The 27,857-nt window shown below is 45.0% G+C and overlaps 1 protein-coding gene across 1 annotated transcript; it reads right to left on the bottom strand.

The window, feature by feature from the left end:
- TMEM145 (transmembrane protein 145) lies at positions 1-26,069 on the bottom strand (the record flags this gene model as incomplete). Its single annotated transcript, XM_081346885.1, has 15 exons — positions 1-1,262; positions 3,585-3,785; positions 5,841-5,961; positions 6,971-7,143; positions 7,854-7,947; positions 9,988-10,066; positions 10,892-10,972; positions 12,036-12,104; positions 12,582-12,653; positions 13,263-13,347; positions 13,434-13,535; positions 14,584-14,670; positions 16,873-16,950; positions 17,106-17,180; positions 25,929-26,069. 15 exons carry the CDS (start codon positions 26,067-26,069, stop codon positions 1,041-1,043), a joined length of 1,680 nt encoding a protein of 559 aa, XP_081203011.1. The 3' UTR covers positions 1-1,040.
- Positions 26,070-27,857: the final 1,788 nt, after the last annotated feature.

Raw genomic sequence — 27,857 nt, 5'->3', positions numbered from 1 at the left:
ATGATCAGGGAGGAGAACCCACAGCACCATCATTTTATTTTTTTATTTATCAAATTTATTGGCTGTTCATCTTACCACAACATAACTTGGTTCCTAGGAACTAACAAAGGCAACATAAATACCCTGGGGGACCAGGGCAGAGGGACCTAGAAGATTCAATCTATCTTCACAAGGTAGCAGAAAGGAAAAAAAATTGGTCCAGATGATGTTAATATGGTGTCATGTAACATGGAGATATAATTACAAGGTGAATCTGGCCTGGCTTGCTTTCTGGTTCCTCGTTGTGGGATCCAGACAGGAAAACCACTGAATCACAATGGCGGCTGGGAAAAACTACAATGATCTTGCTCTACAGCAATGTTTCTCAACCTTGGCAACTTTAAAGACTTACGGACTTCAACTCCCAGAACTCTCCATCCAGCCATGCTGACTGGGGAATTCTGGGAGTTGGACGTCCACTCATCCTCAAATTGCCAAAGTTGAGAAACGCTGGACTACAGGGAAAAAATCAGCCGAAGATGGGCCTGTCGCTCTAAGTTTACCCCCTGTGGATCACAACGCCTAGAATTCCTGAGGCAGCTGTGCTGGCTGAGGAATTCTGGGAGTCGAAGTCCACAGATCGTAAAGTTGCCACAGTTGCCCAGCCCGGCTTTGAGTGGATTGGAAGAGAATCTCCACCCATGTTCATTCAATGCTTGGCTTCCCCTCACAGAAGCAGCCCCAGAAGGGGTGGGAAAGCTTAAGACTGTCCCATGGGGTTGGACTGGTATGACCTACAGACTAATTGGGTCATAGCGAAGGAGCCAGGAGGTGGTGGTGAGAACAGGGCTGAACCCACCCACCCTATTTTGTCTCCCTGGCTTCCCGATATCATTGCAGGATCCCAAGAAGACATGACTGGACAAAAGGGAATGAAGCCACAGATGAAAAGGGATCCCAGGAGAGAGACCAAGGATTGGGGGAGCCATTGTCTGAGAGAGCGAGCCCCAGAAAATGTCGAGATAGGAATCAGCCTAGCCAGAAGGAGAGTCAAGAGACTTTTACACGGGCCGGGCGCCGGTTGTATGCATGCTAAAATACTCGGTGTAGCCGTTATGTTGGTGTAGTTGGGGCGCATGGAGTTGGTAGGGCGGAGGCTGGGTCTCGCTGCCCAGAGATGGCTTCAACAGCACGGGGGCACCGCTGAGTTCAGAGGTGGTGACCACGCAGTTGGAGGTCAGGCTACGATCAGCAGAAGAGGTGTCTTCCATTTGTTTGCGGGTCTGGAGGAGGAAAAGGTAGGTAGAAAGTCCAAATAAACACTGGCAGGAAAGAAATAAGCCTGGTCTTTGTCACCCTTTCCCTTCCTCCACCCAATCTAAAGCAATAAGATCAAGAGACTTGGAAGGACGCAGGCTGAACAACTTAACGCTACCCGCCACCTTGAGCTGTCTTTGGATTCCAGGCGGTTTTGATCTGTGTTGTTTTTTTGTATTTTTTTTTTAAAAAACAGGCTGCCCTAATTTAATGTTTTATTTGTTGTGGATATTTTTCACTTCTTTGATCTGAATTATGGCCTTTTTTAAAAACAATAATAATAATAATTTAAGCTGATGCCTTTGTGCAACCTTATTATCATGTTGTTTTGCTAATTACCGTAAACTAGGAAGGAAGACTCATTTATCCAGCCAGGAGGTTTAAAAATTCATTAGAATCGAATTAATGAATTTTGCCTGCCACCACAAGCGACAGCACTGTTGGCGTGTCTGCAAGGAGATCTGGAAGCCTTTGCTTTGGTCTGGCGTGGTGGCACGGCAAAACCGGAGGGAACAAGAACTCTTTAAGAACAATTAATCAGTGGAACAATTAATCAGCCAAACGACTTGCCTCTCAAAAGTTGTGGGCGCTCCAACACTGGAGGTTTTTTAAGAAGAGATTGGACAGCCGTTTGTCTGAAATGGGATAGGGTCTCCTGTTGGAGCAGAGGGTTGGACTAGAAGACCTCCAAGGTCCCGCCCAACTCTGTTATTCTGAGTGGAAAAAAGCAATGCAAAGCTATGGCACCGTGTTCAGTGTGGAAGGTACCAAACTATATTCTACTCTAGTGCAAGTCTACCTGTTCTGTACTGCCATATATGCCACGAAACCTCATAAGCTAAGTGGAGGTACAGCACTGTGCGTAGTTTTTATTTATTTTTATTTTTTATTTTAATTCCATTTGTATCCCGCCCTTCTTCGAAGACTCAGGGCGGCTTACAAGCTTAGCAGTAGCCTTCATTCTATGTATATGCCTATTAGGGCTTTCACACACACCCCAAGCGGCATTATTACAAAGTCAGCTTAATTGCCCCCAACAGTCTGGGTCCTCATTTTACCTACCTCGGAAGGATGGAAGGCTGAGTCAACCTTGAGCCTGGTGGGACTCGAACCTGCACTAATTGCAGGCAGCTGGTGTTACTTAAGGAGGCATTAGCCCACTGCTCCATTACATCACAATGACAAGTGCCTTAGGACATCATCATCCCACAAAAGTTGCCAATTGCATCCTTGGTGTTATCACCTTTAAAATAAGTTTGCAAGTTGCAGGCAGGGTCCTCCACACACACCTCCCCCTCCCCTATAGATAGCTATAGCCTTTTGGATTATGGAGCTAGCTGGATGGAAGATCTAAATATTATAACTGTGGGTAAACCTTGGGGGAAGGGGACCATCCCACGTGCAGTTTTTGGATTTTACAGCAACAAGAATCCTTTACAAGAGCTGTGGTGGCGCAGCAGTTAGAATGCAGCATTGCAGGTTGACTCTGCTCACTGCCAGCAGTTCGATCCTGACCGGCTCAAGGTTGACTCGGTTTTCCATCTTTCCGAGTTCGGTAAAATGAGGACCCAGATTGCTGGGGGCAAATATGTTGATGCTGTAAACTGCCCAGCGAGTGCTGTAAAGCACTATGAAGTGGTATATAGGTCTAAGTGCTATTACTATTGCTAGCATCTCAGCTAGGCAGGCAGGTGGCAGGATAAGACACAGATAAGAAAGGTAAACATTGCAGAACCATAGAGATGACGTTGATTGGAAGGAAGAAGAACAGAAGAAAGCTGCCTGCTTGCTTTGACTTCTGGTCAAAGTCACCCTTTGATTATCAGTTACGTGCTCAGAGATAGGAACCCAGAGCTTGGTGCACCTGGACTGGACATGACTTAACAGAAGAAGAGATTCAGAATAAGCAGCAGCCCTTCTGAGCAGGGGGGTGTCTCCTAACTTGGCAACATGAAGACTTCTGGACTTCAAGTCCCAGAATTCCCCAGCCAGTTCAAGCCCACGAGTCTTAAAAGTTGCCAAGTTTGGGGATCCCTGCTTTTGAGAATCAAGTGGCTGTTTGTAGAGAGCAAGGAAGATGACTTTGATGGAGATCCACCAAGAAAGATCTCCATCAAGGTCATCTTTTTTTTATTCTTTACACCTTTCTTACAAAAAAGGCCACCTAACGGCATCACATGTGATACCATAGAGGGGTTGGGGGGAGGGGTTTTTTGGGGGGGTGACTCTAACGTCATAACCATTTAAGGAAGGGATGGGTCTCAGAGGAGACCCTCTCTGATTCTCACATTGCTGGTGTTGCTCCCCGTACTCTGAGGGATGGAAAACAGCTCTGTGAAGTTTGGCACTGAGTCGCTGATGAAAGTCACGTTGCCGTAGACATGGTGCGGAAATTTGGCCCCTGTTGCAGCCTCCTCGACAATCCCGATCTGTGACGTCCGCACGTGGTATGGGAAGTTCTTATTGGCCGCTGAGGGCCTGGTCATAATCTGCAGAAAGAAGGGAGAGAAAGAGAGAGAGAGCAGCTGGATGAAGCCACAAGTTCAGTTTGCAAGTCCTTCCTCTGCAAAGGCATTCACCTTCCTCTTTCTTCTTCCCTCTCCAGCAAGCTATTATTTCATCAGCATTTAATAGTAGTAGTAGTAGTAATGTCTGGAGAGTGGACATGGCAGTGCCTGGAGACAGCAGAATAGAGGAGAAAGAACTGGAGAAGATAACAAAATACAAAGACCTACAAATAGAAATAGAAAGACTGTGGCAAAGGCAAGCAATGACAGTACCAATAGTAATAGGCGCCTTGGGTGCAATCCCAAAACATTCTGGAGCACCACTTGAACACCATTGGCATTGACAAATTCGCCATTAAGGTAAAGGTAAAGGTTCCCCCGCACATGCGTGCTAGTCGTTTCCGACTCTAGGGGCCGGTGCTCATCTCCGTTTCATAGCCGAAGAGCCAGCGTTTGTCCGAGGACGTCTCCGTGGTCATGTGGCCGGCATGACTAGACGCCAAAGGCGCACGGAACGCTGTTACCTTCCCACCATAGTGGTCCCTATTTTTCTACTTGCATTTTTACATGCTTTCAAACTGCTAGGTTGGCAGAAGCTGGGACAAGTAACAGGCGCTCACTCTGTTACGCGGCACTCGGGATTCGACCCGCCAAACTGCCGACCTTCTGATCGACAAGCTCAGCGTCCTAACCCACTGAAGTCAATTGCAAAAGGCGGCCTTAGTAGGAACTGCTTCCATCCTGCGACGATATCTGTAATACCATCAAAGTTCAATATCTGCCTATCCCAGGTCCTTGGTAAGAACTCGATAGGTAGACAAAAATGCCAAATCCAGTCTGAACATATGGCTGACTGTGCGATGATTAATAATAATAATAATAATAATAATAATAATAATAATAATAATAATGATAATAATAATAATAATAAGAAGAAGAAGAATAAGAATAAGAATAAGAATAAGAAGAAGGAGGAGGAGGAGGAGGAGGAGGAGGAGGAGGAGGAGGAGGAGAAGGAGAAGGAGAAGAAGAAGAAGAAGAAGAAGAAGAAGAAGAAGAAGAAGAAGAAAGAAGAAGAAGAAGAAGAAGAAGAAGAAGAAGAAGAAGAAGAAGAAGAAGAAGAAGAAGAAGAAGAAGAAGAAGAAGAAGAAGAAGAAGAAGAAGAAGAAGTAGTTGCTCAGGCAGGAAACCCTACTACACCATTTCAGACAAATGGCTGTCCAGTCTCTTCTTAAAAACTTCCAGTGTTGGAGCATTCACAGATTTGATGGGGCACCGATATTCTGCACTGATTAGATTCACACAACCTAAGCACGATCTGTCCCAAAGGTGCTTTCTTCAAGAGGCAACTGGACTTCCTTGGTTTTTCCTTGAGGACGTTTCGCTTCTCATCCTAGTAGTTTCTTGGATGAGAATCAAACGCCTTCAAGGAAAAACAAAGAAAGTCCAGTTGCCTCTTGAAAAAGCACATTTGGCACAACTGTGACCCGGATGACGGAGAATCTCCATAGACACTAAACTTGTCTTCTCAATTGCTATCTATTGCACAAACATAGCATGTACGAATAGAATAGAATTTTTTGTTGGCCAAGTGTGACTGGACACACAAGGAATTTGTCTCCGGTGTAGAAGCTCTCAGTGTGCATACAAGCAATAAGTGATAAATCGTTTATCATAAATCATAAGATACAACATAAATAAATTAGGCTTTAGCACAGGGGCCTGCCTCAACAGCATGCTAAGGCAACAGCAAGGTTTCCCCAACTGTAAACCAGGGGTGTAAAACTCGCCAAGTCATGTGATGTATCGTGACTTTTTCCCCACTGCCGGCAATGGGGTGAGCGTGGTTTCATTGTGACGTGTCCGGCCCACGGGCCGGCAGTTTGACACCCCTGCTCTAAACCATAAACTATCCAAATCCATTTCAGTCTACTCTAGTGACTCTAGTCCAATGTACTGATCATCTCAGCCATTGCACCCGAGCATTTAAGGCCTGCAATAGGAATTAGAAATTGTAGGGAATGTGAAAATTCTTACCAGGAAAACTGCATGAGCGTAGAGATGAATCCCCAGTTGGATACCGTTGACTATTTTCTCTCGGGCCCACTTTGGTATACCAAAGTTAGCGATAAGTGCAGTAACTGGAACAGCAAAGAACCTATAAAAGAACAAGACACTCTAGGCCAGGGGTAGGCAACCTTGGCTCTTTTATGACTCGTGGACTTCAACTCCCAGAATTCCTGAGCCAGCCTGGCTCAGCTTGGAAACCTCTCCCTTTCCCCTCAGCATAGCTGGCTCAGGAATTCTGGGAGTTGAAGTCCACGAGTCATAGAGTGGCCTAGGCCTAGGCCAGGGGTAGGCAACCTTGGCTCTTTTACGACTCGTGGACTTCAACTCCCAGAATTCCTGAGCCAGCTATGCCTTCAACTCCCAGAATTCCTGAGCCAAGGTTGCCTACCCCTGCTCTAGGAATACAGACCCAGCTGCTCAAAGGACCTGATTTCATTTAAAATAGTTTTCGACTTACAACCGTCCCTTTAGTGGCCATTCAAAGTTACAACAGCACTGAAAAAAGTGACTGATGACCAGTTTTCACACTTCCATGCTGGCTGGGGAATTCTGGGAGCTGAAGTCCACTCATCTTAAAAGTTGCCAAGGCTAAGAAACACTACTTTAAACTAATAACTAAGCCTTCATGGCGGGAGCCCTAGCAGCCAACATAACAATGGTGGAACTGGGACATAGCAATAGCAATAGCCTTTAGACTTATATACCACTTCACAGTGCTTTACAGCCCTCTCTAAGCGGTTTACAGAATCAGCCTATTGCCCTCAGCAACCTGGGTCCTCTTTTTGCCAACCTCGGAAGGATGGAAGGCTGAGTCAACCTTGAGTCGATCAGAATCGAACTGCTGACAATGGGCAGAATTAGCCTGCAATACCGCATTCTAACCACTGTGCCACCCCGGCTCTTCATACTCAGTTACTTAGCCTTTTATTTACTTGTTGTTAATGTTTTTAATGCCTTTTATATTATTGTTAGCCGTCTGGAGTCACTCGAGACAATGAGACAGGCAGCATATAAACTTAATGAATAAATAAATACTCTTTGACAGGACCCGCCCCCAAATAATTTCCCTGCCCTATTAATCTTCTAAACTTACTGACCAGAGGGTATAAGCAGCAAAGAATGGCACGTAGAATGGTTGTTTCTCCGGGAACTGCTTGAGAGTGATGAGGATGGCATAGCAGAACCAGATGTAAGCCACAAATTGCAAGGCAATCAAGCCATATCCAGCTGGCGATTCATAGGTGTACAGTACTTGTGCCTGATCAAAGAACTGAGCACCAAAAGGAAGGAAGTGGGTAAAAAACTGGGGGAAGTCATGATTTTTTTAAAAAGCTACACAATTTCCCCACAATTCTCCCCACTAGTCAGTTATGGAGATTTCTAGACTCATCGGCTCATAGTTGTCCAACAAAATATAGTTTGTGCAACAAAGGTGTGCAGCAAACAAAGAGCAACAAAGATAGGCCTTACCCTAATTTATTGAAGATTTGAGCTTGGTTGTTTTCTTGCAGACGTTTCATGACCCATTCAGGTAACACCATCGGTGCTAGAAGGGAGTGGGGTTCTGTTCTGTGTTCATGAACCCCACTCCCTTCTAGCACTGATGACGTTACCTAGTTGGGTCACGAAACGCCTGCAAGGAAAGGACCAAGTTCAGAGAGCACCAAGGATCTCTCATTTTTCACCCTGAGCTATAAATATTCCCCCTAATCGGTTATTGATGATTTGCAAGACAAATTAGACAGGAAATTTACATTAAATCAAATTCGTGACTCATTTAGCTGAGAGTTGCACAAGCTTGTTTGTGGTCAGGAGTGCCAGCACATTGCTGGATGGTGGGGGCGGGGGGGGGGGAAAGAACCAACTCTTTTTGCAGTTGTGAACCACGACAGGAAGGACTGTGTGATCTAGGAAATAACCAGAACGCAGAAAATGCAAACCGAATTTTTGGGGGCCCTCAAAGTATAGTAGGGAACTCACCTCAGCCTCGTAAATAAACAGCACAACATGGGTGATGGTGTAGAGAGTCATGTACACCGAGAGTTTGATGGAGCCCGTGTGGCTGATCCGACCCCTGTCATACAAGGAGCCATAAAGCAAAATCACAAAAAAGGCTGCCTCACACGCTACAGCCTCCTCCTCTCCTCCTTCTAGCTTGCCAGTGACCCAGCAGCCCAAATTCCCAGCTATTCTCCTTAATACTCTTAGTTTCGTAACTTTAACCGAAAGACCCTTTGTACGTCACTCAGCTTCCCGATCTCTGTTGCTTTTCCGCAACCAGAATATTCTTCATATATATATATATATATATATATATGCTCTTCTTCCTAACTCAGCAACCTTCTCTATGTTCCTTCTGCCCATTTGACTCCTCCTTGGAATAATTTATTTAATTTATTTAATTTCTATACCGCCCTTCTCCCGAAGGACTCAGGGCGGTGTACAGGGCAATAGAATGCAATAAAAATACAATATGCAAAAATTAAAATGAGAATTACATGGAATAGCCCAATTGCAAAACAAGTTAATTAAAATTACAATTAAAATACCCCAAACCCATCAGACCAGGCCGGCTTGTTCAAATAGGTAAGTTTTCAGGTCACGGCGGAAAGAGCGAAGGTCAGGAGCTCAACCGGTGAATAAGGAAGGGCACAGAAGGTGGTAAGACATCTGTTTCTCTTTGACTTCAATGAAGTTAAGTTTTTGACTTAAATAAAGTTGTGGGTCCTCCACCACTGGAGGTTTTTAAGAAAAGACTGGACAGCCACTTGTCTGGAATAGGGTAGGGTCTCCTGCTTGAGCGGGGGGGGGGGTTGGACTAGAGGACCTCCGAGGTCCCTTCCAGCTCTATTCGGATTGATGGATTTTGATTCTGAACGGTTGCTTAGCGACTGTGGTTACTTATAACCAAGTTCCGAAGTCCTGGCAGCTGCCCCCCCCCGCTTCCCCTCCTGCGGTCATGTGACTGCATTTTATGACGTTTTGGCTGAAAAGCAACATTTCCTTCCAGTTTTCAGCCAGAACCGGCCTTCGTTTAACGACTGCAGTGGTTGCTTAATGGCTGACACAAAGAAGCTAACAAAATTAGCTCAGTCACATGGGTGACCTGTTTTACAACCGGCAGGCTCCATTACAGTCGTAAACTGAGTACTACCTTTATTGCATGCATTTGCAAGTACAATGGTTAGACACCCCCCCCACCCCCCCAAATCACATTCCTTTAGCCTCTCCCCTCCCCGTAGTCTTTTGTATAATCTGCATGAGAAAAAGCCCATTCCTCTCCAAAGTCCCTCAGGCTCTTTTATCCCACAATTATTTATTTATTTATTTTAATTCCATTTATATCCCGCCCTTCTCCGAAGACTCAGGGCGGCTTACAAGCTTAGCAGTAGCCTTCATTCTATGTCTATGCCTGCTTATTAGGGCTTTCACACACACACACCCCAAGCGGCATTTTTACAAAGTCAGCTTAATTGCCCCCAACAATCTGGGTCCTCATTTTACCTACCTCGGAAGGATGGAAGGCTGAGTCAACCTTGAGCCTGGTGGGACTCAGACCTGCACTAATTGCAGGCAGCTGGTGTTACTTAAGGAGGCATTAGCCCACTGCTCCACCAAGGCTTCTGTTTATATCAAAGGTCTCCAATCTTGGCAACTTTAAGACCTGTGGACTTCAACTCCCAGAATTCCCCAGGCAGTTAGGCTGACTAGGAATTCTGGGAGTGGAAGTCCACAGGTCTTAAGGTTGCCAGGATGGGACACCCCTGGTATATATATATAGCCTCCCGAAAATTCTTTATTAGCAATTTGAGACTCAGGGCGGCTTACAAGCTTAGCAGTAGCCTTCATTCTATGTATATGCCTGCTTATTAGGGCTTTCCCCCCCCCAAGCGGCATTATTACAAAGTCAGCTTAATTGCCCCCAACAATCTGGGTCCTCATTTTACCTACCTCGGAAGGATGGAAGGCTGAGTCAACCTTGAGCCTGGTGGGATGCGAACCTGCACTAATTGCAGGCAGCTGGTGTTACTTAAGGAGGCATTTGCCCACTGCTCCACCAAGGCTCATTATCATTATCTCTGTTATTCCACACCCACAAGGGCTGAGCTGGTACCTCGTAACTGTAAATCCTTTTCCGAGGAGGATCAGCATCAAGAGGAATATCAAGAAACTGACGGAAAAAAGGAGCTTGGCTGGAATTAAGGAAAGAGAAAAGGTGGGTGAATCTAAGCCAGTAAGAGATTTAAAATAACCAGGCCTTTTTTTCTCTCATAGAACGCTCAGAACGGAGTTCCGGCACCTTTTTCGGATGGAACCTTGTAGGGTAGGCAAGGCGGGTTGTATGACATGTGTGAGTTCCGGCACCTTTTTCTTTTACAAAAAAAGCACTGAGTATAACCCATGGCCATAGGGATGGGTTGAGACACAACGCTGCCCCATAAAACTTAATATTGTAGATATCACCTTATCCAACTTTCTCCCCAGATAGGGTGGATGACAACGTCCATCGTCCTCCACCTAATATAGCCAAAGGCCCCAAAGCTTTAGAGATTGAAGAAGGCTGAAAGCTGAACAAGCAAAATGTAATTGTTTTGCAGCTTCCATACGTATCGACTTCAGTTCCCAGAATCTCCTAACCACAATGTCTACGGCTGAAAATTCTGAAAGTTGAAGGCCATTTATCTGGAAGCAGTGGATCTATGCTGAGTGACACTGTTCTTTTGGCATTTCAGACTGTATCTTTTCAACCGAAGAGATCAGAAATCGTAGGTGGGGCCTGCAAAGTCTTCTGGGGTCTTCAGGTTGATAGCTGTTGTACATTCCTGACACAGGTCACTTAACCAAAACAAAGACCCCAAGCCCCATCTCTATGAGATGTCAACTCAGCCATTATGGCTTGTTAATCATAGTTGATGGTTTCATGTCATGTGTGAAACCAATTAATGCGGTGGTTCCATAAATCATGGTTTACTAGGAATCCAACTGGTAGATGGGAAGGCCCATCCCTGTTAACCTACCCAAGATCTTAAGACTATCGTTTCCAATACCATCACTTGCATACTGGCCCCAGTATATGCAGAAGAACATCAGGCTGAGCACTGGAGAAGAAAAAGGAAAGAAGTAAGAAGCATGTACAAGGATTTGTAGAAGAGCAGGCCGAGCTGGGGGTGGTGGAGTTAAACAAGTCATCAGCTGAGAATTAATACATTCCCACAAAAGTCTACATCAAACCCCTCTTGAATTCCACTCATCCTTATTTAGCGCCAATTTAGTGTTGAACTTTAGTTGACTAGATTCTTGTATATAGGCTTGAGCAATAAAAATTCTGAACTGCATCTTGACAAATGGTCCTGATTCTTTGCACCTGACGGGTTTTAATCACTGTACTTTCCTTAGTGTTGGTTCCTCTCTTCATTCTATTATTGGATCTTAAATGACACCCCTCATATTTTCTAATTTCTTCCATTGCCATCTGTCCCCACCTGCACTTTCCCAAACAATTCTGGGAATCACAACACTGTCATTATTTATACAGCCACCAATGTGAATATTTAGGTACAATCTGTTTTTTGCCATCTATTATAGAAAATGCAGCTTTTTTTAAAAAAAAAGTAAAAGATGTGGACGCAAAATCACAGGAATACAGGTCAGCTCAGAGGAAAATGCTTTGATCTTCTAAATCAAACCTATACTATAGGTGGAAATCATTTTATCAGGAATTCCCTTTCTCATAAGCAAAGTCATCCAGTTGGCTTTCATGGGTAAGGCGGGACTAGAACTCACCATTTCTTGGCAATTGACCCAAAGTAACCTAGCTGCTTTTCATGCCTAAGGTGGGACTAGAACTCACTGTCTTCTGGTGATTGGACCAAAGTCACCCAGCTGATTTTCATGCCTAAGGCGGGACTAGAACTCACCATCTCCTGGTGATTGGCCCAAAGTCACCCAGCTGACTTTCATGCCTAAGGCAGGACTAGAACTCACTGTCTCCCGGTGATTGGCCCAAAGTCACCCAGCTAGCTTTCGTGCCTAAGGCGGGACTAGAACTCACTAAGGCGGGACTAGAACTCACTAAGGCGGGACTAGAACTCTTTTGCTTTCTAGCCAGGTGCCTTAATCACTACTAGACCAAACTGGCTCCCCAGTTCTTCCCAAACCTACCTTCTACTCCAACAGCTGTCATGAACATCTTGTAAGTCGTGTGCAGAAGTTGCCGACCTTTCAACAAATCTGGGGGGGGGAAGGGGGAAAAGCCTAATTTACAATTCAAGGCGTCTTTCTCTGCCACACATTCCACAATCATACGACCATCACACCACCCCTGTGTTCACGTAATTGCAATTCAGGGTGTTTGGCAACTGGCTGCGACAATTGCACTGTCCTGAAGGGACACGCTTGTGATTTTTACTTCTTTTTTTTGCCTTTTTTTTTTTGCTGGAAATGCCCATTTGGAAGAACGAGTTACTTAACGACCACAGATTCGCTTAGCAACCCTTGTAAAAAAAACACCTGGTTTTAAAATTGGATGTGAGTTGACTTAACAATTGTTAACAGATTAGGATGAAAATCCCAGTCCTATCTGTGTGGTCGTAAATCAAGGACTACCTGTATTTGCTCAAATCGGATGGTCATCCAAAGAGTCACCTTCAGTCAGAAACAGGAAGCCGTGAACCAACTTCATGAGCGCAAACATTCTTTAGTACTTACAGCCAAAATAGCAAGAAAATATGAGGATCAGGATGAATATGAGTAGGAAAGTGATGTCCGTTTCCAGGATACCTAGAAGAAGGAACAGGAAGAAGAAGCAAAAAAGGACACACTAAAACAGGGGTGTCAAACCCAATTTCATTGAGGGCCGCATCAGCATTGCGGTTGCCCTCAGGGGGCTGGGTGGGTGTGGCCAGGGGGGGCGTGGCCTACTGGGTGGGCGTGGCTAGAGTGTGTATGGCCTATTGGGTGGGCGTGGCTAGAGTGCGTATGGCCTACTGGGTGGGCGTGGCCAGCTCTACATCATTCGCATCGAGGGTGCCTATGGGGGCCTGGGCAGGAGTGGGACAGATCTGAGGGTCTCTGGCAGATGGGGGGGGGGTCTCTGGGCCAGGGCCAAGGCAGCGGGGGCCGTTCCCTCCCTGTTTCCAGGATGGCTTCGCGGGCCGCATGAAACCACTTCGTGGGCCGGATCCGGCCTTGTGTTTGACATGTCTGCACTAAAAGGGCATCTTCCATTAGGGAGTTGGTTTTTTTTCAAGCTCTTCTTTGGGTTCAAAAGTCACAGTGAAACTGCGTCTAGCGGGCCCATCCTCTCTTTCTCACTTGCTAAATTTTCAAACTTGGAAGGTCAGAGGTGCGCAAACTTGGCGGAGGACTAAGACCCGCAGGGGACCTTACCAAATTCATCTGCAGAAAAGTGACGTGTCCAGAACGACTTGCCGTTCGTCAAAATCATCTCGTATTCCAGTTCCAAGCCATCACCCTGTCAGAGAGAGGAAGCTGAACATCAGCACAGGCCTTGACGGGAAGGGACCCAGGCAGGAGCTGAGGGGGTTCAGACAGACTCACCCCACACTTGCTGAGGACCACATACCACCAACGCTCACGGACGGAACGGAAACTCCTACCGCTTGTGCAACTCAGATACCGGGCTGAATTTTCAGTCACCAGCTGGATGAGAAAACGCAAAAAGCATAGCCAAATATAGCAACAACTGGTTGTTCTGTTTGCATTATCATTATCCAGAGGTTCCCACCCACCAACTGTAATATTAAGTTCTCTGGCTTTCAGATCAGATCAGGGGAATATGAGCATGACCGAAACTTCTACTTAGAAAGTATAGGTAATTCTTGACTTGTTTAATGACCATTTGAAGTCACAATGGCACTGGAAAAAGTGACTTATCCTTTTTTTTAAAAAAAGTGTAGACTATAAATAAACTCTGGTTATCTTAGCTTAGATGCAGCATGTGGCCTGTCCAGAAACAAACTTCCATCCCTTAGCAGACTCACATGGAGAGACAGGTGGCAGAAACAAGAACGGAGTTTTTACACTTCCTGTCCCATCGTATCCTTAAATCTGAGCGCCTGTCTGGATGGCTATGACAAACGTTTGTCTGATACTTTTAGCCTGGCAAAACGCCCTTTGAAAAATACATTAATTTAAAGAAGACACCTCTTCTGTTAGGGAGAAAGTTACAGAACAGTATTTCATAAATTGCAAAATCTAGATCAGTGGGTTTCTCAGCCTCAGCATATTTAAGATGGGTGGACTTCAACTCCCAGAATTCCCCAGCCAGCATGTTTAAGATGGGTGGACTTCAATTTCCAGAATTCCCCAGCCAGCACATTTAAGATGGGTGGACTTCAATTCCCAGAATTCCCCAGCCAGCATGTTTAAGATGGGTGGACTTCAATTCCCAGAATTCCCCAGCCAGCATGTTTAAGATGGGTGGACTTCAATTCCCAGAATTCCCCAGCCAGCACGTTTAAGATGGGTGGACTTCAATTCCCAGAATTCCCCAGCCAGCATATTTAAGATGGGTGGACTTCTACTCCACTTATTTTAAAACATGTGGGAGTTGAGGTCCACTCATCTTAAAAATATGTTGGGCTGGGGAATTCTGGGAGTTGAAGTCCACACCTCTTAAAAGTTGCTAAAACTAAGAAACGTTGATCTAGAGGACTTAAGTTCCTTTGCGGTTACTGAAATCTCTTACCTTGCACCCAGACCAGGCATATTGGGTTGTAAGGTTGATAACCTGATTGTTTTCTGGGCGGATGACCGATTCTTTCATCAAACAATCCTAAGGAGAAGGGAGAGTAGACAAAAGAGAATCCTAGAACAGAGAGTCACGCAGAGACATGACAAGCACTTTCCCCTTAAGGCCCAGTCATTCTAATGAATTTGGAATCAGAAAAAAACAAAGCTGGGTATAATTTCTCATTTGGCTGGAGCTCCATTAGTGTAGCAAATCATGTGGTTGTCTCACAAGAGACTTTCATTTCTGAATTTACTTACTTACTGTAGCACCATATATCAGAAACTCATAATTTTCTACTCAGTCGTCCTGTATTATGAGCCATCAGAGCTACAGAGCAACATGCATCAGACTTTAATTCGTTTTAGGCCCCCAAAGTACTCTAGAACTGATCTAGGAGACCAATAGTTCTCCAGATGTTCCTGAGGTGTCTACCCAGTCAATAAGGCCAAAGAGGAAGGGTGCTACACATTGAATTTCAGGGACATCTGGAAGACCTTAGGGCCCTCTTCCTCTTTCCTCTATAACCCTGAGGAAAAAGAGGAAGAACACAGGATAATAGGGTTGGAAGGAACCCTGGAGGTCTTCTAGTCCACCCCCCCTGCCCATGGCAGGAGATCCTACACCATTCTGAACTTTCTCATACTTGATGGGATGCATACATGTGAACATAGGAAGAATAACAGAATAACAGAAGCCTTGGTGGCGCAGTGGGCTAATGCCTCCTTAAGTGACACCAGCTGCCTGCTATTAGTGCAGGTTCGAGTCCCACCAGGCTCAAGGTTGACTCAGCTTTCCATCCTTCCGAGGTAGGTAAAATGAGGACCCAGATTGTTGGGGGCAATTAAGCTGACTTTGTAATAATGCCGCTTGGGGGGGGGGCGAAAGCCATAATAAGCAGGCATATACATAGAATGAAGGCTATTGCTAAGCACATTGGTTTGTGCTTCTTAGATTGTAAGCCGCCCTGAGTCTTCGGAGAAGGGCGGGATATAAATGGGATTTTTAAAAAAAACAGAACAGAATAACAGAATGGGAAGGGATCAAGACTGCAAGAGCAGCCGTCAACGGTTAGATAACAGTAACTTGAATCCAGGCCAGAACAGTATCCTGAGACAGACTTATCTTTCGTTCTCAGAAAGATTAAAAAAAAAAGTGGGGAAGCACATCCAGACTTGCAACATTCCGTTGCTGTATCCGTTTAATAGAAGTCGGATGAGCTTGCGTAACTTTTGGTTTCCTAGTCTGGATGTCCTTTGAGGCCTGGCTGTTCCTCTTTTCTGCCCTAGAATAGGATCCTGTCAGGGCCATTACGAGATTCAGCTACTTGAAGCTATTCAGAGCACTGGCCCCAAAAAGTAATGTGTAAGCAAAAAGAAAAAGAGAAAAGAGGGAAAAAAAAGGAAAAAAGAGAAAAAGACAAAAAAAAGAATTCAGTGCAATAATAGGATCCTATTGACAGCTGTATTAGACCAGCGTTTCCCAACCTTAGGAACTTGAAGATGCGTGGACTTCAACTCCCAGAATTCCCCAGCCAGCATAGCTGGCTGGGGAATTCTGGGAGTTGAAGTCCACGCATCTTCAAGTTCCTAAGGTTGGGAAACGCTGTATTAGACATTTCTCTTCAACGGAAAGGAAAATATACAGGTAGTCAATGACTACAAGTAGTCCTCGGCTTACAACTGTTCATTTAGTGCCCATCCAGAGTTACAACAGCACTGGAAAAAAAGTGATTTATGACCGTTTTTCACACTTTCGACCGTTGCAGCGTCCCCCCCCCGATCAGGTGATCCAAATTCAGACGTTTGGCAACTGACTCAGACATACGACGGGTGCAGTGTCCCAGGAGTCGTGCCATCTGCCCCATAAGCAAAGTCAGTGGGGAAGCCGGATTCCCTTAACAACAAGCTTCTTGCTAACTTAATAACTGCAGATTCACTTAAGGTCCGTGGCAAAAAAAAAAGTTGTAAAATGGGACAAAACAAAGGGCTCAGTTAGCAACAGAAATTTGGGGCTGCGTTGTTGTTGTCGAGGACTACCTGTATATCACACCAAAGGTTTTCAGAAGAGCTGTGCTCCAGTTAATGAGTAACTCCCTTCAAAGGAGCCGTTTGATCGAAGATGGGTGTGAGAAATTAATTGGCAGGGCAGAACTAATTGACCCAAAGAAATGACAAGCAGAAAAGGAGGAAGGAGGGAAAGGGAACGCAGAATCCATTTGCTGTGGGATGACCAATACAAACTGACCTTATTCCCCTTTTTGTAAACAGCCGGCCACTGCGAAGGGTCATCGAAATAAAGAAGGATGTTCTCACAACATTTACTCTTCAAAGGGAAGAAGAAGAAGAAAAGAGAGGGTTAGGCTGACGGCAGCAAAGTGGCGTGGTTGCAAACTTATCCAAGCGCAAGGGGGGAAAAATTGGTAGGCTGGGAACGGTAAAAGGTGCCTCTAAAATGTGGGGTGCAATGTTGAATGGTACCTCTGGATAGCGAAACTGGAAATCCAGTCGTCCATAGTCGGAAAAGAAGCAGAATCTAGTCAAAAAGACCCAATCCTGGAAAAAAAGGAGAGAGAGAGAGAGAGAGAAAAAACAACAACAACAACACCCAACATGTCAGCATTGATGTAGCTGAGTGCTTTTGTTAGTGTTTTTCAATCTCAGCAGTTTTAAGATGCTTGGACTTCAACTCCCAGAAGTCCCTAACCAGCAGAATTCTGGGACCGGAAGTACACATAACTTTAAATTGCTGAGATTGAGAAACACTGGTCTATCCAGAGGTAGGCAACCTTGGCTCTTTTATGACTCGTGGACTTCAACTCCCAGAATTCCTGAGCCAGCCATGCTGAGGGAAAAGGGAGAGGTTTCCAAGCTGAGCCATGCTGGCTCAGGAATTCTGGGAGTTGAAGTCCACGAGTCATAAAAGAGCCAAGCTTGCCTACCCCTGGACTATGTACAGATGATAAGGAATACTACAGGAAAAACCAAAAAGCAAGGTAAGAACATTTTGTATTCATACAACCCCAGGTGTAAGGGTGACATATAGAGGGCTCTTTCTAGTCCATTCCAGCATTGGAAAGATTGGTTAAGGCACCAAGCTAGAAGCCTGGAGACGGTGAGTTCTAGACCCGCCTTGGACATGAAAACCGGCTGGGTGACTTTGGACCAAGCACTAGGAGAAGGAGAGTTCTAATCCCACCTTAGACATGAATGACAGCTGGGTGACCTTGGGCCAGTCCCTCTCTGTCATCTCAACCCAACCTCACAGGGTTGTTGTTGTGAAGAAAATAGGAGGAAGGAGTACTGCATTAAGCATCTTTGCCACCTTGAGTTATTTATAAAAAAATAATAAAATAAAAATAAATAAAATAAAGTAAAATAATAAATCAAAAATCAAAACAAACTTTCCCCGTGAACTCTCCCAAGAAAATTAGAATCAGTTGCTGGGTTCACGCAACTTACTTAAGCATTATTTGGTTTGGCTGGTTTGGTCTTAGCCTACGGTAGTGAGTTCCAAAGCATGGTAATGTCATTTATTTAATTAATTATTTAAGGTAACCACTCTTTAGTTGAATAGGCAATCCTGGGCATTCAAGTTACATGACATCCCCCAAACAACACAGAGAACTTGTGCAACATGACATCAGGCCACAAATAATAAAAATTAGTCATTTGTCTCATTTCGCACAATGTCAAATGACGCAGGCGGGCTTTGCATAGTTTCGGCGAGGGCATCCTGACACCCATTTCATCTTGATGTCATGGTGACCACAGACAAGTCATCCTGAGAGAAGGCCAGATCCTGGAGTTGAAACTCAAATCCTTTGGCCACCTAATGAGAAGGAAGGATTCACTGGAGAAGAGCCGAATGCTGGGAAAGATTGAGGGCAAGAGAAGAAGGGGACGACAGAGAATGAGGTGGCTGGATGGAGTCACTGAAGCAGGAGGCGTGAGCTTAAAGGGACTCCAGAAGATGGTAGAGGACAGGAAGGCCTGGAAGAAGGTTGTCCATGGGGTCGCAATGGGTCGGACACTTCGCAACTAACAACAACAACAACAAAGGGGAAGACCTACTCAGGAAGCATCTTCAGACAAGGGAAAACCACGTCCGCTCTGGTCCACAGAAAAACCATTCTCCACAGAACTGGTCCCTGGTGCCCCTAAAGTTGGGGGGCTCTGTGCTAGTCCAACCTCCTGCATCTTTGAAGGTGAATCATTAGAGGTAGTAAAAGGTCTGTAGCCAGGCACAACTTGGTTTAGGAGCAAGGCCTTCTGGGGTGTTTCAAAGCCAGCTCTTAAGTTGCAGAGATTTAGTTGTAAGTGTCTGAAAAGATGGAACTAGCCATGCATGCCAATAGAGAATCACCAATATATTCCCATGAATGTCCACTTTTCTTAAGTAGCATAAAGCCAATTATAACGTAGTTCAATCAAACACAAAAACCCCTTTGTAAAAATGTGCATCCATTTTCCAGAAGCCTGAAAGTTGCTATCTCACTGCGGTCCTAACTACCTAATGAGGAAGCCTACAGCACATCCTAATTCTACAGATCTGGCGACTCCACTTTACAGCAGTCTCCAGCCAAATTTTGGGCGGAATATTCCTGTCCAATGCAATGCAACTTCTCCACCCTTTTCTGCAATTTACTCTGTACTCTCATTCATCAGCAGAAAGAGAAGGAAACAATAGTAAATAAACTCAAATCCATCCTTCAGCTGCTGTTCCTTTTTTTTTTCAGTGCTGAGCCAATTAACTCCATGACAAGCCAAGCATTTAATTCTAGATTCATTCATGCTGACTGGAAAGGATCACCCACATTCTAGCTATTTGGCATGCAGAATTTTTAAATTGTGCACATTCGGACAATACGCATTGGATAACCCTATTCAAGAACATGCGGTAGTCAATAGCGAGACATGTAGTAAGGTCCTACATTTAGACAATGAAAACCAAAAGCACAGATGCAGGATAGGTGGTATCTGGCTCCACAGCAGTAACTGTGAGAAGGATCTCCGAGAATTACTTAAATATGAGCCAGCCATGTGCCAAAAAAGCCAACACAGTTCTAGGCTACAATAACAGGGATAGGATCGAGATCACGAGAAGTGTTAATACCACTCTATAACGCCTTGGTAAGGCCACACTTGAAATGCTGCATCCAGTTTTGGTCGTCACAATGTAAAAACAGATGTTGAGACTCTGAAAAGAGTGCAGAGAAGAGCAACAAAGATGATCAAGGGACTGGAGGATAAAACAGATGCAGGATCTGGGTAGGTCTGGTCTAACAGAGACAACATGATAAGGGGCAACACGATAAGAGTCTTCCAATATTTGAGGGACTGTCACAAAAAAGAAGGGGTCAACATATTCTCCAAAGCACCTGAAGGCAGGACAAGAAGCAACGGATGGAAACTAATCAAGGAGAGAAGCAACCTGGAACTAAGGAGAAACTTCCTAACAGTGAGAACAATTAATCCGTGGAATGACTTGCCTCCAGAAGTTGTGGGTGCTCCACCACTGGAAGTTTTTAAGAAGAGATTAGACAATCATTTGTCTGAAATGTTGCAGGGTCTCCTGCATGAGCAGGGGGTTGGACTAGAAGATCTCCAAGGTCCCTTCCGACTGTGCTATTTTGTTGTTCTGTTAAGTCCCAAGATTGGTCAATTCAACAGTCAGAAAGGGCCTACGCTGTGAGACCATTTTGAGCTTGCAAAAGGCCTGGGAATTATTCACTGCTGGGATCTGGGTCAGTAATATTTTGGGCCGATCAAGCCGAGGAAGAAAAGACTGTCAACATTGATGGCTAGGTCTCTGCAATTACTTGCCTAACCACATATATGTATTTACATATTTATCAGAGAGGAGGAAATGGGTTTTTGAAGAAGCTGGCTCCTTTTCACCTCATTGTTTCTCTTCCGTCCAACTCTCAACCCCATCTTCTTGCTCTGGGGAAAAAAAATCCCCACTTGTTCCCATGGCAACAACCCATGCTCAAGGTTTCCACGGAAACCGTACCACAGGCTGAAGTAGGCAGAGGAAAAAAGAAAAATCTGGGGCAAATGCGTAGGGAAGAATTTGGGGGGGGCGTGGGGGTACCAGCTCATGCTTTCTACCTGGAGATCAGGCAGAATGCTAAGCGATCCACCCAGATTCTATTTTTTCTCTCCCTAAAACCCCAAAATTAAAAGCCGCCGGAACTGCCTTCAAAAAGATATTAGTGAGGCCTGCTGGATTGCAAAGGATCTGCAGCCGGACTCCTAGGAGAGCAATAATAGGTTTGCTCTTTCTCTGATTCCAGTTCCAAACTTGCAAAGAGGTTGGCAGTTGTGTGTTTTTCCTGACCTATTAATAGCTGTTTTACGGGTTGCCATTACCCTATCGGTCAATTAAAGGGAGGGTGGGACGTAGAACATAGAACATCAGAGTTGGGCCTTGGAGGTCTTTTGGACCAACCTCCTGCTCAAGTAAGAGACCCTATGCCATTTCAGAGAAATGGTTGTCTAATCTCTTCTTCAAAGTCTCTAGTGCTGGAGCTTCCAAAGCCAAGTTGCTCCATTGATTAATTGTTCTAATTGCCAGGAAATTTCTCCTTAGTTCTAGGTTGCTTCTCTCCTGCATTAGTTTCCATCCTGCTTTCAGGTGCTTTGGAGAGTAGCTTGACTCCCTCTTCTTTGGGGCAGCCCCTGAGATACTGGAAGGCTGCTATCACGTCACCCCTAGTCCGTCTTTTCATTAAACTAGACATACCCAACCCAGTCAATTCAGAATAGAGCTGGAAGGGACATTGGAGGTCTTCTAGTCCAACCCTCTACTCAATCAAGAGACCCTATACCATTTCAAATAGTTGTCCAATCCCTCCTTAAAAACTTCCAGTGTTGGAGCACCCAACGACTTGGAGGCAAGTCGTTCCACTGGTTAATCGTTTCACCATCAGGAAACTTCTCCTGAGCTCCAGGCTGCTTCTCTCCTTGATTAGTTTCCATCCATTTTTTCTTGACTTGCCTTCTGGTGCTTTGGAGAATAGGCAGCCCCTTAGATATTGGAAAACTGCTTAATCATGTCACCCCTCATCCTTCTTTTTACTAAAGGTAAATGTAAAGGTTCCCCTGCACACGTGTGCTAGTTGTTTCCGACTCTAGGGGGTGTTGCTCATCTCCGTTTCAAAGCCGAAGAGCCAGCGCTTGTCCGAGGACGTCTCCGTGGTCATGTGGCTGGCATGACTAGACGCCAAAGGCACATAGAACGCTGTTACCTTCCCACTGTAGTGGTCCCTATTTTTCTACTTGCATTTTATGTGCTTTCAAACTGCTAGGCTGGCAGAAGCTGGAACGAGTGACAGGCGCTCACTCTGTTACACAGCACTCGGGATTCGATCCGCCAAACTGCCGACCTTCTGATCGACCAGCTCAGCGTCTTAACCCACTGAGCCACCGCGTCCCTCTCTTCTTTTTACTAGACGTACCCAATTCCTGCATTTTGTTTTTGCAACACTTCCTATTGCATGAATCTCTGCTGTAGCCTGAGGTAGAGGCTCTTCCTTCAGCCCTTTTTATCATTACTGTGATGTAGAACAGAATGAAGTGACTCAGATGCCACAGTCTTCCAGACAGCCCTTTGAGTTGAACTCCCCAAAGTATTGATTATAATATGCCCACGTGCACGTGTTGAAGTGTTTTTACATGTTGCCTTTTGAAGTCGTGGCTTCTCTACAAGGTCCTGTTCGTCTGTCAACCCTCTCAAAACATAGATCAATAGATGCCAGTCCTCTGAGACAAGTTACCTGCATAGTCCAGAAGCCTATTATAAATCAGAATTTATTAACACATATACCGCGCTGTAATGCCTTGGTAAGGCCACATTGGGGAATGTTGCATCCAGTTTTGGTCTCCGTGCTGTAAAAAAAAGGTTGAGACTCTAGAAAGAGTGCAGAGAAGAGCAACAAAGATGATCGGGGGATTGGAGGCTAAAACATACAAAGAATGGTTGCTGGACTTGGGTACCTCTAGTTTAATGAAAAGAAGGACTAGTGGTGACTTGATAGCAGAGTTCCAATATCTCAGGGGTTGCCCCTAAGAAGAGGGAGTCAAGCTATTCTCCAAAGTGCCTGAAGGCAGGATAAGAAGCAATGGATGGAAACTAAGGAAGGAGAGAAGCAACCTAGAACTAAGGAGGAATTTCCTGACAGTGAGAACAATTAATCAGTGGAACGGCTTGCCTCCAGAAGTCATGGTGCTCCAACAATGGAGGTTTTTTAAGAAGAAATTGGACAACCATTTGTCTGGAATGGTATAGAGTTTCCTTCCCGAGCAGACCTTTAAGGTCTCTTATAAATAAACCGCCAACTCTACTTAATAACACCTCTATAATATATCAAAGACATATTAATAGAGTCTCTGAGTAATTGAAAGATAGAATAAAGAATTAGCTTTGGTATACAAGATCCACTTCATTGTCTTTTTTAATAAAATTTGCCAGTTGGAAAAACGGCAATGATTAGACAGCTTCTAATTTTAAGGAAAAGGAAAAAAACAACAACAACCCTATATGGCAAGACAATTTAAATACTGCTATCTACCTATGTGGTGCCAAGTATATTTCTCCATGACAGCCACCAAATCAGAGGGACTGAAACTTCCATATAATTTCTCACTGGCAAAGCTGGGGGTCATGCTGACTAAAGGTTACAGTCCTGGAAGGTGTTACATGGGGGAAAACTGGTGCAAAGTTTGAGCGTAGCAACTCTTCAAACGGTTGCAGCTCTGTCCTGATGGATGAACAGGCTCCATACTTCATATCAAGTCTTAACTGATATGAAATAGAAATGGGGGGAGGGATGAAATTCTGTTTATCTATATATTACATAGAGATGAACAACTATACACCTTTCAAAAGAGACAAAAGCCAAAAAGGAAACAAAAAGACATCACCTTGCTAGCAATCAACACCCATGTGAGATAAATAACAACAACAACAACAACAACAATAATAATAATAATAATAATAATAATAATAATAATAATAATAATAATAATAATGTTGGAAGCAACCTTGGAGGTCATCGCCCTAAATGGCGAGGGTCCGGGTTATTTGAGGGAACACCTGCTGCCAGCATCAAGCTCCCTTCGTCCAGTGCGCTCCCACAGGGAGGGTCTTCTCAGGGTGCTGCCGGTTAAAGATTGCCGGCGGGTAACACCCAGGGGTAGGGCCTTCTCAGTGGGCGCGCCTGCCCTTTGGAACCAGCTGCCCGCGGAGCTTAGGACTGCCCCCGACCTCCGTTCATTCCGCCGGGACCTGAAGACTTGGCTCTTTGAGCTCTCTGGCCCAGGCTGAGAATTTTTTAATTTTTAATTTTAGCTGGGTTTTATTTTTCTCAGGGTTTAATTTAATCTTTTTTAATTTGTTTTTAACTTTTGTATTGATTTTCTTTTAAATATCCTGTAAACCGCCCTGAGTCCTTCAGGAAAGGGCGGTATATAAATCTAAATAATAATAATAATAATAATAATAATAATAATAATAATAATAATAATAATAATAATAATAATAATAATAATAATAATAATAATAATAATAATAATAATAATAATAATAATAATAATCTAGTCCAACCCCTGCTCAGGCAGGAAACCCTATACCATTTCAAACAAATGGCTGTCCAGTCTCTTCTTAAAAACTTCCAATGTTGGAGCATTCACAGCTTCTGGAGGCAGGCTGTTCCACTGGTTAATTAATTAATATTTGACCAACAATCAAGAAACAATACCTCAATCAAGGAACCACCAATTCAGGCAAACAAGCTAACAATAAACAACAACCCAATCAAAGAACCACAGAGATCACTTCCATCAACATTGACAGGGCAAATCATTAGTACATTAAAAGTATACTCTATAAAATGAGAGCAAACCCCACTCCCTTCTAGCACTTACGATGTTACCTAGTTGGGTAATGAAACATCTGCAAAAAAAAAAAACAACCAAGCTCAGAGAGCACCAAGGACCCAACTATATATTACTGCTGCAGGCTGCTCTGGCTTTTCGTTGCCCGCCCTCCTCTTGTCTGGATGTATGGAAGTGCACGCTCCTGCTGCCAATTTGGGATTAGCGTTCGGTACGTTTAATGAAGTGAAGTCTGCTTTGTGAAGTCAGCTTCCCTAATGATCAACTTGTCCTTAAAGTATCCCATCACTCCGGCGGTTTTCCTGTTTAGAAGCGGGGGCATCTTGCTCTAAAAAAAGTTGTTTGCATCCTCATTCTTTTGCACCAACAATAGCAGCATGGCAGACACTTATGCCAAATGAATTTATTCAGGAGAAAACAGAGAGTGTAATATATGCACACGCACACACACACACACACACACACAGATACACACGTGTCTGTGTGTGTGTGTATCACATTATATATACATACACAGTATATATAATCAATATAAACACACACAGTACATACAGTATACATATACATATACATATACATATACATATACATATACATATACATATACATATACATATACATATACATATACATATACACATACACACCCTGTCTGCATGCAACATATCCTTCATCCTTTATAGCATCTTGTCCAGCACAGGACAGCTTCCCATTGTACCTGATTAATGGCAAAAATTGCTTACAAGCCTAGAAGAGCCGGTGTCAGGCACACCCCAAAAGCAAGTCTAGACTTCTTTCAGAGACCGCCTGCCAAAACACCTGCGGTTTGGAATTGAGAATTATTAGGCACCATTTTCCCCACACCTAACTAAGATGGGGAGGAACCGGTCCTGAATCTTTTGTCCCGTCTAACCCTCCTCCTCTCATCCTCCAGAATACTCAGAAAAGAGTAGCGGACGGAAAACCAATGTGTGTGTGTGTGTGTGTGTGGGAGGGGGGGAACGGATAGAGAGATGACAAGGGAGGGAAGGACCAACTAAACAAGAGCCTGTGTGATCTTTCCGGGCTGGTCCAAGGAAGGATCCCAGAGGCCGCCTCTTAGGAAAGGGGGAGGTGGGGAGGGAGAGCTGCTGGAGAAGGGGGAAGGGATCCTCCAGGGTGGGGGGCGGGGAGCCCACACATCACACACACACACACACACACACACACACACACAGACCCTGCCCCTGCACAGCCAGGAGGACCAACCGCAAAAGATGCAAAGGCTGGGGTGGCAGCAGGAGAAGCCGGGGGCTCAGCCTGGCAGGCCCAGGCGAGGACGGGGCACCTCGGATCGGTTCTGCCCCCCTCCCCTGCCCTCTTTTGCCCCCCACCCCGCCCCCGCCCCCAAAGCTGCGGACTCACCTCCTTGGTGCTAAGATTGCCTTTCACGTACTTGCCCCAGCAGCCTTCGGGCAGCAGCATCAGCACCAGGAGGAGGACGACGACGACCTGGAGCCTTAGAGAGGCCGGCAGCCGCCGCCGCAGAGGCTGGGACGGCTCCATCCTGAACACTCCTCCGTCCAGCTCTCCGCCGGCTGGGCTCCCTTCCCTGCGCGCTCCCGTTTAAAGAGATACGGCCTCCAAGCCCCCCTTTCCCCCCTCGCCTCCCCTTTCTCAGCCCGAGCCTGAGCGAGGCTGGCTTGGCTGGAGGCGGAGGCGCTGCGCAGACCTGAAGCAAAAACAATCCACCTTCTATTTATTTTTATTTTTTTTATTTTAATTCCATTTATATCCCGCCCTTCTCCGAAGACTCAGGGCGGCTTACAAGCTTAGCAGTAGCCTTCATTCTATGTCTATGCCTGCTTATTAGGGCTTTCACACACACACACCCCAAGCGGCATTATTACAAAGTCAGCTTAATTGCCCCCAACAATCTGGGTCCTCATTTTACCTACCTCGGAAGGATGGAAGGCTGAGTCAACCTTGAGCCTGGTGGGATGCGAACCTGCACTAATTGCAGGCAGCTGGTGTTAATTTTAATCCCATTTATATCCCGCCCTTCTCCGAAGACTCAGGGCGGCTTACAATCTAAGCACAAATCAATGTGCACAAATCAATGTGCTTAGCAATAGCCTTCATTCTATGTATATGCCTGCTTATTAGGGCTTTTGCCCCCCCCCCCAAGCGGCATTATTACAAAGTCAGCTTAATTGCCCCCAACAATCTGGGTCCTCATTTTACCTACCTCGGAAGGATGGAAGGCTGAGTCAACCTTGAGCCTGGTGGGACGCGAACCTGCAATAATTGCAGGCAGCTGGTGTTACTTAAGGAGGCATCAGCCCACTGCTCCACCAAGGCTCTTTCTTCTTCTTCTTCTTCTTCTTCTTCTTCTTCTTCTTCTTCTTCTTCTTCTTCTTCTTCTTCTTCTTCTTCTTCTTCTTCTTCTTCTTCTTCTTCTTCTTCTTCTTCTTCTTCTTCTTCTTCTTCTTCTTCTTCTTTATTACTTTTCTTAATTTCCTTTTGGTGGGGAGGGGGAGAGAGAGAGGGGGGGGAGGTCCTATCCTCTCCATTGGAATTTTTTTGAGGTGGGGGGGGATGAGGAGACATAGCAAGGGATGTGTCTTCACCTGGGTGCTGCCTCTGCCTCTCAGTTTACAGATGACCTGAATGCACAGTCATATAAGCCTGAGGGCCTGATCGGAGGTCCCTTTTTCAGCCGCTTACGAAACGGTTATAAGTCGAGGACTATGGGTATTTGGGTCAGGGCGGTCCCTTGTCTCCTTTTCCAGGGGTGGGGAAACTAAGCCGGACAATGCAAATGTGGGGCTGGAGGCCGAGTTTATTTATTTTGAGTTTTTATTTATTAATATTGAGTCAAACGGAGTTTTTTTTTTATAGTCAGTGAAGACTGTGTTGCTGTCCCCCCGCCCCCGCCTTTCTTGGTATTCTTTTGCTTTCTCAGTTACCCAATGCATTAGCATTGTTCTTTAGTGTGTTTTTCCCCCCCTAAAATCAGCTTGAGCGTTCTGAGATCTCCCTTTCCTCTTAGGAAACTCTGATCTTGTTAGGTGGTTTAGATAAGAATTTATTTTTCCTTCTAGCCTGTGAAATTAAAGGATAGTTGTATGACAGTTTGAACGTTCTGTTCAGTTTCGTTTCTTTGAGCTGTTATTCAGACCGGCTTTTTCCCAATCTGTTTACCGCCGTTTCGTTGACCGGATTTTCCTGGTACCCCAATTTACCACTTCTGCTTCTGCTTCTTGCCTTATCTCTGCAGCGATTCCATGAATGCTGACTTGCTGATGACCAGGGCGTTGATCTAATTCTTCTGATACAAGGTCTGCTAAATAT

The sequence above is a fragment of the Vipera berus genome (assembly GCF_964194415.1).
Source record: "Vipera berus genome assembly, contig: HAP1_SCAFFOLD_119, whole genome shotgun sequence".
NCBI lineage: Eukaryota > Metazoa > Chordata > Lepidosauria > Squamata > Viperidae > Vipera > Vipera berus.
The sequence above is the reverse complement of the archived record's forward strand: the minus strand, read 5'-3'. Positions and strand labels throughout refer to the sequence as shown.